The sequence below is a fragment of the Vespa velutina genome, chromosome 3 (genome assembly GCF_912470025.1).
Source record: "Vespa velutina chromosome 3, iVesVel2.1, whole genome shotgun sequence".
NCBI classification, from domain to species: Eukaryota; Metazoa; Arthropoda; class Insecta; order Hymenoptera; family Vespidae; genus Vespa; species Vespa velutina.
The window spans coordinates 9,984,767-10,002,177 of NC_062190.1; the positions used below are offsets into that span (position 1 = coordinate 9,984,767).

The following is a 17,411-nucleotide window of genomic DNA, read 5'->3' on the forward strand; positions in this document are numbered from 1 at the left end:
AATTAAGTACTTACTCGCATTCCCTTCCGGTTGCGTTTTTGCAGGTGTACTTTCGTTGCAACGGCGAACGGGCAGAGCACTCACAGCAGCAGGATTTTGTAGACCCTCGTACCGGAACGAGGGTCGTCGAGGTTGAGTTGAACGTGACGAGGAACGAGGTCGAGGAGTACTTTGGATCGAAGAAGTTCAAGTGCGAGTGCGTCGCTTGGTCGGGATCAGGTCAGATTAAAGGGCAGTCCGCCACGGTTGAGGTCGCCTGTAAGTAGAGGGAACCCTCTCTCTCTCTCTCTCTCTCTCTCTCTCTCTCTCTCTCTCTCTCTCTCTCTCTCTCTCTCTCTCTCTGTCTCTCTCTGTCTTTCTCTTCCTCATTCTCTCCTTCTCTTTCTCCTTGTCTGGTCTTCTTCTTCTTCTTCTTCTTCTTCTTCTTCTTCCTCCTTCTTCTGCCTCTTTCTCGATCCATCATGGATGTTCACTTTGCAACTGGCAGACTCTGGTTGTTCCACGGTTCTTACCGTCATCATCATCATCATCATCATCATGACTACCTTCGAACGGAATATTCGAGTTGTTCTTTTTTTTCTTTGTCCTTTTCTAATCTTCCACTGGAACTATGAAAAAAGAAAAAAAAAAAAGAAAGAAAAATAAAGAAAGAAATACTGAAAGACTGAAAGAATGAAAGAAAGAAAAAGAAAAGTAAGGATAGTATAATATAAACGTCAAATAGTACAATTCTATTTTTATGAAATCGAATATACGGGCGTTGATAATTAAATGTTTTTTTTCTTTCTTTTTTTTTTTTTTTTTTTTGCGGGATATCGCACGAGAACGTTATTGTTCTGAGAAATGAAAAGGCATTGCCAAGGATTTTAACCTCTTAAAATAAAAGCTCGGCAATGCCTGGAGTGTACTTTTAAAGCATGCCTTTTAATGTACGCCTTTCCCTGGACGCGAACGAATGCTACCGCGGGGCAAGTGATATTACTAGAACTCAATGGTTCTTTCATATTTTCTTCCACAACGTTCATTTCCTTCCAATGGTTTTTTCTTCATGTGCCTTGTGCGTGCGCGTTTTATTATACATAAATACTAGAGATTATCATCGTTCTCATCTTAACGTTCCTCGTCGTTCTGGCTAGACTCATCGAGATATCCGAGAAAGAAGAAGAACCTTTTCTTTCTGTTGGAACATATTTATTTGAAAAAAACTTTTGCATCAGATTTTCTTCTATACTTTTTATCTTCTAGAGAGAAAGAGAGAGAGAGAGAGAGAGAGAGAGAGAGAGAGAGAGAAAGAAAGAAAGAGAGAGAGAGAGAGAGAGAGGGATGGAACAACATTACGAAATTAGGGTGAACACCACAGCACGTTCTCGAAAAGTAAGTACACTTTCGGAGTGCAAAGTACTAAACGCCGTTATAACTTTCAACGTTCGTGTCTAAATGTGCACAAATGAAGTTAGATTATATTTTCACCTCTTTCACTTAACTCTTTCGGTTTAAGTCTCGTTAACTTACTTACCGAAAAGTAAATATGCCGACGCTTCATTTCTGACATTACCGTGGTACTGTTTTCTCTGATATACGACACGATTAACATTAAATATTGTAATAACAAGAGAAAAAAGGAGAACAGTTCATGTTGACTTTCTACATGTAGAATGAAAAGAGAGAGAGAGAGAGAGAAAGAGAGATGAAAGAGTGAGAAAGTCATCCGTGCTGTGGAAAATCGTAGGGTAGCAACTAGTGTCTCGATTCGTCGATAAAACGTAACTTCATTAACTCGATTAGCGTGTACCGATTCCCGCGTGCAGGGATTTTCGAGATACCAGACACAAAATTCATTCTCTCTCTCTCTCTCTTTCTCTCTCTCTCTCTCTCTCTCTCTCTCTCTCTCTCTCGCACTAGTATAACCTTCTCTCTTTGAGCGAGGGTCAGTCGAGGTGACGGCCTATCCGTGAGTATGGGGTAGAGATCGTGATAGAGAGGAGAGATACAAGAGAAAGAGAGAAAGAGAGAGAGAGAGAGAGAGAGAGAGAGAGAGAGAGAAGGGGCTTGTCCATGCTCCGTTGTGTTTTCATTTGATATTCGGTGACGAATAAACCAACCCCCAAAATCTAATCGATATTCCATCGCAAATGAAACAGAAGTGTTTGGCATAGCGATCGACTACGGGATGTGTACTGTTGGATGCAAAAACGAACGCTATTGGATGCTCTCTCTCTCTCTCTCTCTCTCTTTCTTTCTCTCTTCATTTTTTTTATTATTATTTCTTACTTTTGTTACACACTTCGTTTCCTTTAACAGAGACAATGCAAAGTTTCAACAAAGATGGGGTTTTTTTTTTTTTTTTTATATAAATTCGAGTAAAGGAAAGAGAATGATTGATTTTTTTTTTTTTTTATTTAAATGTTTCATTAGGTATTCCGCGTATCGCTCAAATATACTGCATCGAATCGGGATGCAGGAAATGAAATCATTGTTTGCTGGTAAATAGTAAGCGCGCTTGCTTTCGAAATCGAGTATACACGTAATGAGAGAGTACGACAGAGAGTACGTACGTATGTATTATACGTAAATCGTTGATTTGTTATATCGTGATACGTATTAGTAAAACTGTGTCGATGATTAATTAATCATCGCGTGAAAAGAAAAGTATTTCTCTTCGATTATTTCTCTTGAATTAATAAAAATAGTAAGATAAAGGGGGAGGGGGTGGTGGAAATACAGGAGAAAAAAAAAAGAAAGGAAAAGGGAAGAAAAATAGAAAGAGAGAAAAAAGAGACGAACAAAAAAAAAGGATGGACGTGTCCCGAGTTTATGAAAAATTTTGCCAGGTTTAACCAGGCAAAAAAGTAACTACCGTACGTATGAGAGAGTCGAGAACGAGCTCGTTCGCGTTCTCGACGAGAACGAATATGAATACCCATCGTGGCAGTCCCTCCTCAGTCCTCCCTATTCGCTAACGGCCTCAGGTACGGCAAATAATACTATAGCAGTGGTATAGCTCGCCGAACGAATGGCCACCGGTACACACGCAACTCGTACAAATCTTTCTCTGCCTTTCCAACCTATATACAGGGATGTGGAAAGGAGAGGAGGGAGTTTTCAACTAGTCTATGAAAGCCCTTTTGCATTTATACGCACGCCCTAATATCGCAAAGTGCCCCTCTCTTTCCTCGACTCACCCTCTTCTATCTCTGTCTCTCTCTCTCTCTCTCTCTCTCTCTCTCTCTCTCTCTTTCTTTCTTTCTTTTTCTCTTTCTCGATCCTTGTCATTCAGTTGCATCAAGCTCTTGCAGTTTTCATTTTTAACAAATATTAAAAAAAAAAGAAAAAACCCGCGGGATATCTCTCGATGCAGACCTGAAGAAACATTTCCTATCGCCGCCATACTCGTTGTCCGTCGAAGCCGGCCGCAATGCGGAATTACGATGTACGCCGCCCTTGGGAGTGCCACCGCCTAAGGTCTATTGGCTGAGAAACGGGCTACCTTTCGAGACGATCACAGGCTCAACTTTGACATCCGACACGAGTCCCAACGAAGTGTCACCGGCCAGTTTCGTACAGACTGCTGAAGGATATTTACGCCTTGGGGAGACTGAGCTTAGACATCAAGGGAATTACTCGTGCGTTGCTGAGAATCTCGCAGCACGTAGAGTAAGCGAACCTGCGGTACTCACGATTTATGGTAGGTGAATTAGATCGTGTAGATAGATATTGGATAATAACATTTTTTAATTCGTAAAATTAATATTAATTTTTTTTCTATCGTTTCATTACTCAGTAAATGGAGGATGGTCATCCTGGTCTGGTTGGTCTGAATGTAGCACGAGATGTGGCAGAGGTGTACAAAAGAGAACGAGAACCTGTACAAATCCGGCAGCCATCAATGGCGGACAAATTTGTCCTGGACCAGCTACACAAAGATTCGAATGCAATCCCTCTTGTCCCGGTAAGATGACGAAGGGAGAAATTTAGATATTTAATAAATTGCACCGACACCGCAATGACATTAAAATTAGTTCTCTTGGTATACCTAAATGGTGTGAATAAAATCAGCGGGAATTCTATTCCTAGAGAGTTTCTACGTGCGTTGCACGTTAAAGCAAGAAGAAAGACCCTTCTATTCCATTTCGTTAAGTTCCCTCTCACTTGACGAGAATCGCACAGATGCCTTCTCTCTCTCTCTCTCTCTCTCTCTCTCTTTCTTTTTTTCCCTCTTTCTTTATTTCTTTTATTTCGCGCCCACAAATCCAATGATCTCGACGCGTTCGACCTCCTAATCGAGATTTTTCGTTTCACCCGTTACACGAAGCGGTCGATGGCAGATGGTCAAGCTGGTCCTCGTGGTCCGCATGCGGTCCCGATTGTTCGAGAGTAAGGAGGAGATCCTGCAACGATCCCCCGCCGAGCGATAGCGGTCGGCCCTGTCAAGGCAAGGACGTCATCGTCGAATCCTGTACTACGGACCGATGTAACGGTGAGTTCCAACTGAGTTTTACCCACTTCTCTCTTTCTCTCTTTCTCTCTTTCTCTCTCTCTCTCTCTCTCTCTCTCTCTCTCTCTCTTTCTTTCATCTTCTCTTCTTCTCTTCCTCATTGTTCTTTTACACTCGAGCAACCTTTCACGATTTTGCTTCGTGACAGCGATTTCTGCAGTATTATCCTACATAGTTCCTAGTCGTGAGAAGAAGCTAACGAGATTTCAGTGACGCGTCAATAATTTTTTTCTCTTTGCAACGTTTAACAGTTCCGCTGATAATAGTCTTTTCCTTTACATTCTTACATGCAGCGCTTGGACACGACGGCCCGAGAGTCTTTAAAGAAGGTAAATGAAATATTGCATTGTGTAAAAAAAAAAAAAAAAAAAAAAAAAAAAAAAAAAATAGAAAAAAGAAAAAAGAAAGAAAAGAAAAATAAAAACGAAAGATTCGTTTTTTCTTTTTACCATGAAACAGGCACCGTGTAATCGAACGCTCGATAAATGTTTATTACAGCAACGAGAGCGGTCGATCACAGAAACATCCTAGCCTTATGGATAACGCTCAGTCTCGCGGCAATAATCTTAGCTTTAACCACGATCTTCATGGTTCGCTTGATGCGCCGTAAAGAGAGAATAGAAGCTCTTTATAGCGTAGCGAGATTGGACTTTCGCCGACCGGTTGATCTTGCAAAATCCGTTGTCTCGAAGACCGATCGAACCGCTTTGACGGTGGACAAACGTCTCGAGCACGTCATCGACGAATCGAATGCTTCTAGATTGCCAAGGTAAAAGACCTTTCTTTGACGACTATCATCTCCTTGATCGTCCTTCCTTCATTGAATATAACGAAAGACGATATCGATATAGATCCTGTTCGGAACATCATTACGACGTGCCACAGTTGTCACTTCCATCAACAACCAGACCATCGCCAAGTTCCTCGGTCACTAGGTCCTCTTGTAGGAACTCTCAGAGAGGACGAGGTTTGTCCGACAACGAGGAGGGCCGATCGTCTCGTAATATATCTCAGTTTAATCATAATTTCCATCGTGAGATACGTAATTAAAATAAATATCGATGAGAGAGAAATATATATGTAAATATACATATATTTTTTTTTTTTTTATTTTTTTTTATTTTAATTAGGTTCAACGTGCCAGGTGAATTCGGAGAGTACAAACGAGGATGAGAACGAACAGGAGGAGGATGATAGACCGGACGAGGATGAGAGATTGTCGATCGATGACGAACGTTCGACCGGTTTTGTGGTCAGAGCTAACGTGGACGAACAGGGTGCACTTTTGGTGGTTCCAGAAGTTAGTGTCTCCATGTCAATTCCCGAAGGTGCAGTTCCACGAGGCCGACGACACAGTTTACATCTTGCCGTATTAGGTGAAGACTCCCTGAGGCCAAAGTTACCACCTGGATTAACTTTACTATCGGCTGTTATCGCGTGTGGTCCCTCCAACGTCGATCTATTGAAGCCAGTGATTTTGCAGTTTGAACACTGTGCTGAACTAAGAACTGGAAACTGGGAGTTGAGTCTTTGGTCCACGGACATCGACCTTGAAACTCGTTCGACTAATTCCTCAAACTCCTCGACGAATACCAGCCTCTCTCCATCTAGCACAGTTTGGCGTAAGATTTTAACCCTAGGCGGTGAACCAACCAATTTACCTGGACAACCATTCGCCCAACTCGATCATGCCGGTGTATTTCTCGTAACGGAAACACCTTGCGCGTACGCCGTGGCTGGTGAAAATTCTATGGTCGCACCTGGATTAGCCGTGAAACGTCTTTGCGTGGCAGTTTTCGTTTCACGTGAACGTGATCGCGTTAGATGTCATATATTGGAGGACACCAAAGCAACTCTAAAACTTGTAGCCGAACGAGTAAGCATTATTTTTCGTTTCGATCGTAATAGTTTTGTACAATTTTTTTTTTCTTTTTTTTTTTTTTCTTGGAGTGAAAATGGCATGTGGTTATCAATTTCTCGACAGGAACATCGTCTTGGTGGGACGCACATCGATCACAGTACTCTTGGATTTCGAGCGAGTGGTACTTCGTTACGAGTCGATCTCGAGGATAGAGAAAGCGGTTTTGCCGAGCGTCAAGAAGTACCATATCGTCGAGTATGGTCGTCCTCGAGATCTAGCATTTATCTTTCCTTTAGAATCGAAAAGATCGTGGCCGATGTCAGACTTAGTTTTGAATTCAGAGCATGCCAACGCGGATTCGAGGATCAGGGTTTGCTCTTAAGAATCGATCTTGATCTAGCAAAGAGGGGTAACATCCTTGCGAAAAAGAATAATGGAAAAGTGGAGTCTTCTATCATTTTACGTGGAAAAAATTCAACGAGGTCGACGGAATCCGTAGTATCTAGACCGTTCAGGTATCTTTTCTTATTCAGAACATATAGAGTCATAGGTTTTTAAAATTCGATCATTTTTTTTATTTCTTTATTTTTTTTCTTTTCTTTTTTCTTTTTAATCCGTAGGTTTTCAAAGACATTGAGGAAACAACTTTGTCAATGTTTGGATCCTCCTAGCGCTCGTGGAAACGATTGGAGAATGTTGGCTCAAAGATTACAAGTTGATCGGTGAGCTGAGAAAATGTTCATTGCTCTCGTTTTAGATACACACTGACGATTAATTAAAATATTAGTTTTATAAAAGTATTGACGAATCGGTCGAAATTTCATTATAGGTACGTTGACTATTTTGCAACAAAAGCGAGTCCAACCGAACATATTTTGGATTTATGGGAGGCCAGACATCGCGAAGCCACTGCCCTCGCTGATCTTTTGAACCATTTAAGACTGATGGGTCGCGTAGACGCGGCCAGTGTTCTCGAAAGTCGACTAGGACCTTGGATTTAAAAATATTGAAAGTCACTGCCATTAAAAAGAGACGTCATTTAAAAGTCATGTTATCTTTGTAAATAAGACGAAATAATAAAAAAAGAAAAGAAAAGAAAAGAAAAGAAAAAAAAACGGAAGAAAAAAAATCAATCATTATGAGATGTCGATGTAGAGCAAGAATTGTATAGACGGTGATCGTATTTGTACATAAAGTTGGTTTGCAGCAAATCATTACGAGGATCATTATTATTGATTCCTTTTACAAGTTATTAATCCTAAAAAGAAATGACAATTTTTCTCTGATTGTCGAAGACGAGGAAATAACGTAAGGCCACAAGTGAGGTCGTGGTAACGTGCCAAGAGAGTAAGATCGGAAGTTGCAAATGACATTCATGGTCCCATGTGCCCAATTTGCACCTGAATGCAGAACCGCGAGTAACTGTTAGTCCATGGTTTAGGGGAGTTCAACGGAAACTGGTTGAGCTTGTATTTAGGCTGGTATTTAGGTACCATTTGGAGATATCCTCCATCAAGGAGAGAGGAAGCATTCAAGGAAGGCTCCTAGGCATTGCGTCCTGGATCAAGGATGCGTAGGATGCTCGAAACAATGGGCATTATCCGTCTCCACATAGTCGCAAAGGGTCGGGAAGGAGGGTTCGAGGAGGTATAGGTATGCAAGTACGAATGGCAGACCTACGTTCCTCCAATAGATATCTACGAATTCCTTGTTCCTCTTCCTCTCCCTCTCCTATTTCCATTCTGCCACTCTGAATCCTCTTCGCCGTTGGGAGTGGGGGAAGTGGAAGATAGGGTGCAGCGGCATTTAATCACAGAAACCCGTTGCTGGTAATTCCACCGGACAATGCCTGTTGACCCACGTCGCCGGGGTCGCTCATTGGTAATGGTCACCGGCCGGCACCCTTTAACACCAACTACCACCGATGTTTCTCCATTTCCATAGCTTTTACAAATCACCTCGGAAAGCTTTCATTGATCGCTGTTTCTCGACGATCGACCAATGCTATTCGTAGGATTAACTCGTTTAATAAAACTCATTCCCCCGACGAGTATTCTCGTCGATGACTGCCTTACAAGAGATCGATCGTCCGACGTTTTCTATCGTTAGACTCGCTCGATGTCAGAACTAATAACAGACTCGCTTTGTTTCAGTCACAGGGGTCATGATCTTTAGCCGCGAGAAAACCTCGCTCGGTACTAGAGATAGTTTCTTCGTTCGTACGTTCGTACGTTTCTTCAGCGAGATGATTCGTCTAAAAGTAAACACGAATCTTCTACTTTTGAGTGACGCTCGCCATCAAAATTATTAAATAACTGACGTGATTGTTCGATAAATTAATTCGATAACAAACTTCTCCGCTGATAACAAAATTCACGCTTATATTTCCAATTTAGATTATCGCTCGCCGTTGGTTTGATTAATTACATTTCGTTAATTCGGTTCTCAAATTCGTTGTATATTTCAATGATCCTACCAGTCTTTAACGATGATTTCGTACGACATATTCATAGTCAGAAGCAAGAACTATAAACGTCAGAACGATCGTTCAAAAGTGTCACGTTAACGACGCGCCTCGTAGAGTTTACGTCGAATGGATGGAAGGGGTTGGAGAAGGAGAGAGACAGAAATAGAAATGGGAATAGGGAAATACAGGAACAGACAGACAGAGAGAGAGAGAGAGAGAGAGAGAGAGAATCGTATATGCATAATCCACGACAGAGTCGCATAAATCGCAGGCCCAGGGCCGTATTAATTTCCCGGCTAATCGCGATTGGGATCTACAGGCAATTACGGGAAGGATCGACCAATCAGATTGCGTCCCGGCGTTTCCGTTAACGCGGCGAGTGTGTACGTTCCGGGTCACGCACAAGCGAATCGAGCGCGTTACTAACGTTTGTCGACCCTCCTTGTTCATGGTGCGTACAAAACGTCCACACTCAAATGCCGTATACATCGTACTCGTCGGTTGCTTTACGAATCCGATTTACTATTTAAGAGAAATATCAAGAAAGGATAAAAAAAAAAGATAAAAAAATAAAAAAATCATTATAAAATTCTAATCCATTAATCGAACAATATAATAAATCTTTTCCTTTGACAATTCAATCCTTAGAATCGATAGAATAATGATATTCATTCGTTCTCTCATCATTGTAATAACAAATTTTAATGAAAATTTTTTTGACGAGACAGAAAGAGAGAGAGAGAGAGAGAGAGAGAGAGATCAATTGGGAAATAAATTAAAGATGACGTTGAAAAAAAAAAGTAAATAAAACATTTACCCAATGATTGTTTTTTTCTTTTCTTAAAAAAATAAGTTTTCGTCGAAATAAAGAAGAGAAAGTAATCGATTGGATATCTAAAGAAAAATGTGAAACAATTTTCGAACGAAGGGGAAAACTTTTCGTTTACGGTTTGCGGTAACGTAAGAAAGATTGTGAAGGATGTGAAACAAGCAAAAGGATCTTATCGGGAACTATGCTATCCGAGCTCTCACACTATCGAAATTCAATCGTGAATAGCGAGGAGTGAATTTTTGGAAAGACCACCTTAGCGAGATGGAATGCTTCCATCAATAATGTTGGCGCATCTAGAACGTCGATATTCGTTCGACGATATTTTTATGACCCCCTCTCTCTTTTTTTCTCTCTCTCTCTCTCTCTGTCTCTCTTCCCTCCCTCCTCGATTAATTTGCCTGGTACGATTTTTCATTAGAAAGTACGGCCACGTGAACGATCCATATAAACAACGATCCTTTATCCATCTTTACGTCTCGCGAGTAACGTCACACGAACGATTTTCGATTACTTTCTCTTTTCTCTCTCTCTCTCTCTCTCTCTCTCTCTCTCTCTCTACATATACATTTTCGTCATTTATTTATATACTTTTTTTGTCTTTTTTTCTTTTCTTTTTTTCTTTCCTTTTTTTTCTTTTTTTCTTCAACCGAATACATTATCTGTCTGGGGTGACGTCATAACGATAACGATCATAAAAATACAAAAAAAATATTTTGTCTCGCGAGTTCGCCCATGTACGTATTTATGTATGTATGTATTTATGCATGTATTCACGTTATATACACGTAAAATACGATCGACCGTGCGAAAAGTATGATCGGCATGGAAATTTCGTTCGTGAAACAGAATCACTGAGGGTCGAGGGACGGCAACAGTAGGAGGAAGAGTCAAAACCCTTTATTTTTTTCTGTCCTTTTTTTGTTTATTTTCTTTCTTCTTTTTTTTTCGTTTTTTTTTCTCTACCTGCACCAAATTTTTACAACGTGTCATAGGAATAAGAGCAATCGATGCGCAATGCTGCTTAAAATAATAATGATGATAGTAATAATAATAATAAAAAATAAAATGAACACAAAATGCAAGAAAAAAGAAGGAGTAAAAAACCGAAAGAAGAACAATAGAAATTAAAAAAAAAAAAAAAAAAAAAAAAGAAAAAAGGAGAGAAAAAAGGAACAAAAAGAAGTACGTCCGCATAGTTTCGAAACAATTTCACCGCATGGAATCTCACGACATCCGCGGCTAAAAGGCAGTAAATTTCGCGCGTGTTTCGTAGTTACGCCTGCGCGCGTGAGAACTTTCTACGGCATCTACACAGATATATGTATATATATATATATATATATATATATATATATGTACGTACCTACGTATATATATACATACGTATATACATACGTACAGTCGATGCAAAAATCGTAGAGTTGCCATAGGCTTTTGAAGAGGATGCTGTGGTGAGGGGAGGTGTAGAAATGGGGAAGTTGGGACGGGAAAGGGGTCGGGTACAAGGGAAAGGTAGGAAAGGGCAAATGAATCGAGTAGGAGATCATTATTCTATGCTGACGGTAAATCGATACTGGTGGTAAACTACAATTAAGATGGGAACACGTGAGCGCCCGTACTACAGTATTTCCCGCCCTGTTTTCGTCATTTACATAACAATGCGTAACGTTGATTGATTATTAAACGAGTTAAATTAACGAGAGAAACGAATGTAACGGTACCATTAAACATAACATCAAGTTGTTCTTGAAAGAAATGATATAAGATGAACGTTATTTATGTGATTTATCGATAAAATATTATATATATAAAGTATCTATGCATATATATATATATATATATATATATATATAGACAGACATACATACACATAACATATGTTTAAACTTCGTGTAACGGTAATGAATGGTAAGATTTAGCACGAAGAGCGGATTAATTTCTGATTTGCTTTGAGATAAGGAGAGATTATTTTCCACCCACGCGAACCGAGTCGAATCCGAGAAGATCTCGGAGATCCGTGAGACACACTCGAGAAGAAGAAATAGAAGAAGAAGAAAAAGAAGAAGAAAAAGATTCACGCTGAGTAAGGAATATCGATGTCTCGATTTTGTCCTGTCACCTTATACCTCTTCCCTTCTTTCCTTCTTCCGGAATGGAAAGGTATAGGAAGTGAAAGAAAAAAACAAAAAAAAAAAAAAAAAGAAAGGAAAAAGAAAAAGAAAAAAAGAGGATAGAGAAGGACAGAGATGGAACAACGAGAGACGATCGTAGAAGTTAGCTCTAGTCGATTTGCATGGGAACGCCCGGCTTTAATCCGCGCGGAGAGGCCGCTGCCGCGTCGTAGTCGTTGCACCGACTGAATTATGCCAGAGGCGTAATTTGCATATTACGCTCTCGCAGACCGGCCCCGATAAATGACGATTCGCGGAAAATTGGTCTCTGCCCGCGGTGTACCGCGTTTCTCTCTCTCTCTCTCTCTCTCTTTTGAATTAAATCCACAGCTTAATTAAGCGAAGCTTAACGGCAAGGACGATAGCCGATGGTATCCTTCGTCACCACAGACACGATTCTCCAAGCGAATTCTCTCGCTCTGATCATATAATAAATTCAATGGTACGTACTCGTTCAACTGACCGGCCCCGACAATCGATCTACTATCTCACATCACGTGTATTACATCGTCAATAATCTCTGTCGTTAATAGATAATATTGTCGTTACATGAAGCGTACGTTTGTTGGTACGTTTAAGCGTCCCTCTCTCTCTCTCTCTCTTTCTCTCTCTCCCTCTCCCTCTCTCTCTCTCTCTCTCTTACACACTGAATATCGACGTTCTAGGTATGTCTTTGACGTTAGCTCAAATTTTGAAGGATTATACCATGAAGAAAATTAACGCATACATATGTACATTTAACTACAATCTCTATATCGTCATTTTTAAACGACCAATTCTAATCGATCTATTAAACATTTTAATTAAAAGTATTTTTAATTTGGAACGAAGGAAACGTTCGTAACGTGTTGATAATTGAACGTCATAATCGAGTGAAACGAATAGGAATAACGTGTCCGGCGATGATGGGAAGAATTGAATATCTCGAAGTATAAGGTACGATCATGGTTATTAAGACGAGTAATATCTTCTAGTGATAGTAATAGCCTTTCTCTTTTCTTTTCCCCTTTCAGTCGACTACCTATTATTCTTTTTTCCACCTTTATCGTATTCCCTCGCCATCAGTAAGAGATTATACGTGTATGTATGTACGTTGGTGCCGTGAAACGGTAATAAATCGTCGACTACCCGATAGTTCGGTGCACACCAGCAATGACGTACGATCGACGTTGGCCATAACTTTAAGGCGGAATCAAAAGACGATTACCTGCCTCGCGTCTGCCCTACTCCCGTCTTCGTTCATCGAAGAAAATTGTACTTCTATCTTTCTCTTTTTCTCTTTCGACCTCTCTCGATGCGACGCCACCCACTATCTTATTTCCAGCAGCAAAGAGAGAGTAAGAGAGGAAGAGAGGAAGAGAGAAAGAGAGAGAGAGAGAATGAGAGAGAAGAGGTGGAGAGGAGAAGAGAGAAAGAGTGAGAGTACCGGCGTCGTTGGCAGCACCCTCCTTCTCCTCTGTGGTGGTGCAATTTATCGTATTAACAAATTACCCTCTCACCTTCGGCTTTTAATGCACGCGCCGACTCGACTCGAGGCGCCTCGTGCACACCACAAATCGACTTTCTCTCTTTCTTCTTCATATATATACATATATATGTATATGTATATGTATATATATATATATACATACATACACAGCGTATAAGTAAGCGAGACGGAGAACTCCCGCCGTGGAGTTTAAACGTCTACGACCTTTTGCGAGATCGCTCGATCTTTGACTCCTCGAATAAGAGAGAAAGAAGGAGAGAGAAAAAAAGAAAGAGAGAGAAAAAGGATCGTGCTCCGACCACTTTCGAAAGTATCACGGAGTTTACGGCTAACCGTAGATCCCTTCGAAAATTTCGAATGATCCTGCAAGTTGATATCTCCTTTGCGTAGGAGTGAAACGGAAGCGAAACGATCGATACTCGTCGAGAGATCGAAACAGAAATGCAAGAGCGTGGTAAACAAAAGCCGTCTGTGAACGCGAAACAATTCGAAACAGGATCGTTGAGTTATGCTACAGCGATCGTCGAGAAGACATCGATAAAAAGAGAGAACGTAAGAGAGAGAGAGAGAGACAGAAAGAGAGAAAAAAAAGAACTCCATTCCACGCTTCGATATTGTATTCCTCTTTGAAGCGTGACGTTGAAGAACCGTCCATCGAGGGACGAAGATTAGTCTCGGTTTTCTGAAGAATCGAAGCGTCGAATGGAAACCCAACGCTTGTGCGATACACAAAAGGAGACGATACTGAGTCAGAGCAAATCGAAAATCGAGAGCGCAAAGCAAATCGTATCTCTAGATATACCCATCGATCCCTTTCGCGAAACCCTTTAAATATACATGTGTAAGTACATATATGTATGAGGAACGCATTTTCTTACCCTCTCTTCTACTCTCTCTCTCTCTCTCTCCCTCTTTCTTTCCCTCTTTCTCTCTTTCTTAGTTTCTTTCTTTTTTTTTTCTACTTCTCCCTTTCAAAATGTAAGATGAATGAAAGAAGAAACTTTGAAATATATTGTCTCGAAAGTGAGGAAGAAGAGAGAAAGAGAAAGAGAAAGAGAGAGAGAGAGAGAGAGAGATAAAGAGAAAAAGGCACGACAGATACCACTTGTTGCATTTAATATACAGACATATGTTTTCGAAGGAATAGAAACAAGATAAAGAAAGGACATAAGAGATAGGTAAATTCAGTTACAATTTTATTTCACAATATTTCCAAGAAACCTTATTCACGTACTCTCATATTCCATTTGGCGAAAGATAAAAAAGAATCGACAGAATCGAATCATAAAATTGGCTAACGCCATGAGAAAGAGTATATGCTCGATATACGAGAAATCAGTCTTTATCAACGCATTGGGTTTTTCGCTTCGAGGGAATCACAATTTCTCGATCGCTTCGAGCGAGCTTAAAACGAGCGGATGGTTTCTTCCTGGCGGAATAACCATAAGTCGGCCCTTTAAGGAGAATCTATAAATACGGCAATAAATCGGCATCATAAATCGCTAGCTTTGTTACCGTCGGTATCGATATCGTTGTCGGTCTGCTATCGCATTCAGGTTGAATCTCGAACGACGACGTGAAAGTAAAGGAGAGAAAAAAAAGAAAAAAGAAGAAGAAGAAGAAGAAGGAAAAAGAAAGAAGGAAGAAGGAAGAAGAAGAAGAAGAAGAAAGAAAGAAAAAGAAAGAAGGAAGAAGAAAGAAAGAAAAAAGAAAAGAAAGTCCACACCCCCGCTACGTGTAGGACGATATGCGACGCATGAACGCGTTTCCATAAGAGGATGTAGGAGGGAGAGAGAGAGAGAGAGAAAGAGAAGGTGCTCGATAACGTTCTTGTTAGTTCGAACTCAGACACGTCTTGGCGCGTGTATCGATACCTCGAGGAGGAGGAAAAGGAAGAAGAGAAGATGGAGTTGGAGGTGGAAGAGGAGAAGATCAAGCCGGTCGATCTTGTCGTTAGATAGAACGCGCGACCCAGACCCCTCGCTGCGAGATCCACCTTGAAGATCGCCCGTCGAGGCCACCTCGTCGCGTTGTCGTCTCTCGTACCACGAGAGACTCGAGGAAGTCACAGAAAGAGAGAGAGAGAGAGAGAGGAGAATAGTAGAGAAAGGGACGACGTCCTCCTTGGATGAACTTCCCGTCAACGACGTCGCCGGCTTTCCACTTTTATCGTGTTCGACCCTTCGCGTACCTTTAAATTGTGCCAAGAAATATGCAAGAAAATGGTCTGAAGCGATAGGGCTTCGACTATAAAAGAATTATGTTTCTCGTAACCGGTTGAAATTTTCCGAAGATCTTAAGGTCGTGTGAAACGATCCTTGGATCGTTTTGATATCATTTTCATGGATGAATATTTCTATGAGAAAGAATCTTTTCTTTTCTTTTTTCTTTCTTTTTTCTTTCTTTTTTCTTTTTACTCTTTTACGTTCTTTCAACGCTAGATATAATGTTCAAAGTTTATACAGAGAGAAAAAGGAAAGAAAGGGAGGGAAGAAAGAAAGAAAGAGAAGAAAATTATCTGAATTCAAAGATTTACGATTGGTATATTTGAATTTTATTTTCTTTCTTGGAATTAATAATATTTAATTAAAACAACGTTCGAATAATGCGAAGTAATTAATATATAAATATGTATATGACTATTTGTTTATTAAATTTCAAGGATATCAAGAGAACCGTCAAAAGATTTTATTAATGACATTATTTCCGAGGAATCCACCGAGACGATGCGCCTCGCTCGGCTCATCGCTCGGCTCGTCGCTCAGTGGCAATTTGGTCGCTCGTCCGTGTTATCCGCTTGGCGGGGTCGATGTAAATGCAAATACAAATGCATTTAAACTGGCACGGATTCCTCTCTCTTTCTCTCTCTCTCTCTCTCTCTCTCTCTCTCCCTCTTTCTTTCTCTCTGTCTTTCTCTTTCTCTCGGTTCTTCCTTTAGAACGAGCACTCCGACCTAACTAGAGCCTGTAACCGTTAATCCGTACCGCGACTAACCGCATAGAGAATAAAAGGGAAAGAGAGGAAGGGAAATAGAATGACGTGCAGAGGTTGAAGGTAGGAGAGAAATAGGGATAATGAATTTTTCGAAATTCACGAATAAAGGGAATGTGATAAATATATGATGAATGGTAAATAATAATTATCGTGATCGCAAAATATTCATAAATTCATTTAAATGTTCGACGATAATCGATCTGAATTTTAACGTGTCATTAATGCGAAAGTACATCGTTATCGAAATTTCAACGTGGTAAACAATCGTATTATATAACGTGTACATAATGTACATGTATATATAATGATTGGTAGATTCTCATTCGATGATAGTTATCCTTCGTACCGTTGACATCGTAATTTCCTTTTGAAAAATAGTTAATAAATTGAAACTCATAAATATCATAATAATATTTTTAACATTTTATCTGAGAATTGTGTCTTCGATGTTATTTTCCATTGTTGTTAATATATTGTAATTACAATTCAAGGTATACTTACTACCGGAGTTAATTGGCTGAGCGCTTAGAGTACATTTTACAATCGTTTGAATTCAATTTCATGGCTGACACTTCTTGGTCCTAATTTCAACTTGTTAAAAGGACCTTGAAAGAAGAGAAAGAGAGAGGGAGAGAGAGAGAGAGAGAGAGAGAGAAAAGAAAAGAAAAGAAAAGAAAAGAAAAAAGAAAAATCTCGTCGTTATCTTTATAGCCCGGCTCGTTTGCATTCGCTGCACTTAACTGGATAGTTAGCCTCCTTCGAATAAGCACGACTCAAGAAATTGCTGCGAGCCCGTGCGAATGAAGGTACTCGTTGCTAATCTCTGTCTAGGTTCTTGTCACGCGTTCGAGAGAGAAGAAGACCCAACGATTTGTCGTTTACTTTGTAGAACCTGCCACGACGTCGGTCTTAAACATTACCTCGAGCTATTCTCTTTGGTTTCTATAAGTTTTCTGGTATATATTTTAACGAGTTTATGCAACAATCGATTTTTTTTTTCTTTTTTCTTTTTCTTTTCTCTTTCATTATTTACTTATTTATTTATTTATTTATTTTATTTTATTTTATTTTATTTTTTCTCTCTCTTTTTTCTTTTTCCCTC

General features: G+C 40.1%; 1 protein-coding gene across 4 annotated transcripts in view; it reads left to right on the forward strand.

The window, feature by feature from the left end:
* Positions 1–11,520, forward strand: part of LOC124947411 (netrin receptor UNC5C-like) — a 15,039-nt gene extending 3,519 nt beyond the window's left edge. For 3 of the 4 annotated variants that reach the window (XM_047489477.1, XM_047489476.1, XM_047489478.1), the window contains 11 exons: positions 45–258; positions 3,359–3,685; positions 3,782–3,949; positions 4,313–4,477; positions 4,789–4,824; positions 4,994–5,264; positions 5,347–5,528; positions 5,626–6,371; positions 6,480–6,871; positions 6,977–7,078; positions 7,186–11,520. In XM_047489477.1, the coding sequence (XP_047345433.1) occupies positions 45–258; positions 3,359–3,685; positions 3,782–3,949; positions 4,313–4,477; positions 4,789–4,824; positions 4,994–5,264; positions 5,347–5,528; positions 5,626–6,371; positions 6,480–6,871; positions 6,977–7,078; positions 7,186–7,357 (2,775 nt within the window). In that variant the 3' untranslated portion in view covers positions 7,358–11,520. The remainder of the gene's footprint in view (positions 1–44; positions 259–3,358; positions 3,686–3,781; positions 3,950–4,312; positions 4,478–4,788; positions 4,825–4,993; positions 5,265–5,346; positions 5,529–5,625; positions 6,372–6,479; positions 6,872–6,976; positions 7,079–7,185) is intronic. The other variant, XM_047489479.1, reaches the window with a different exon arrangement.
* Positions 11,521–17,411: the final 5,891 nt, after the last annotated feature.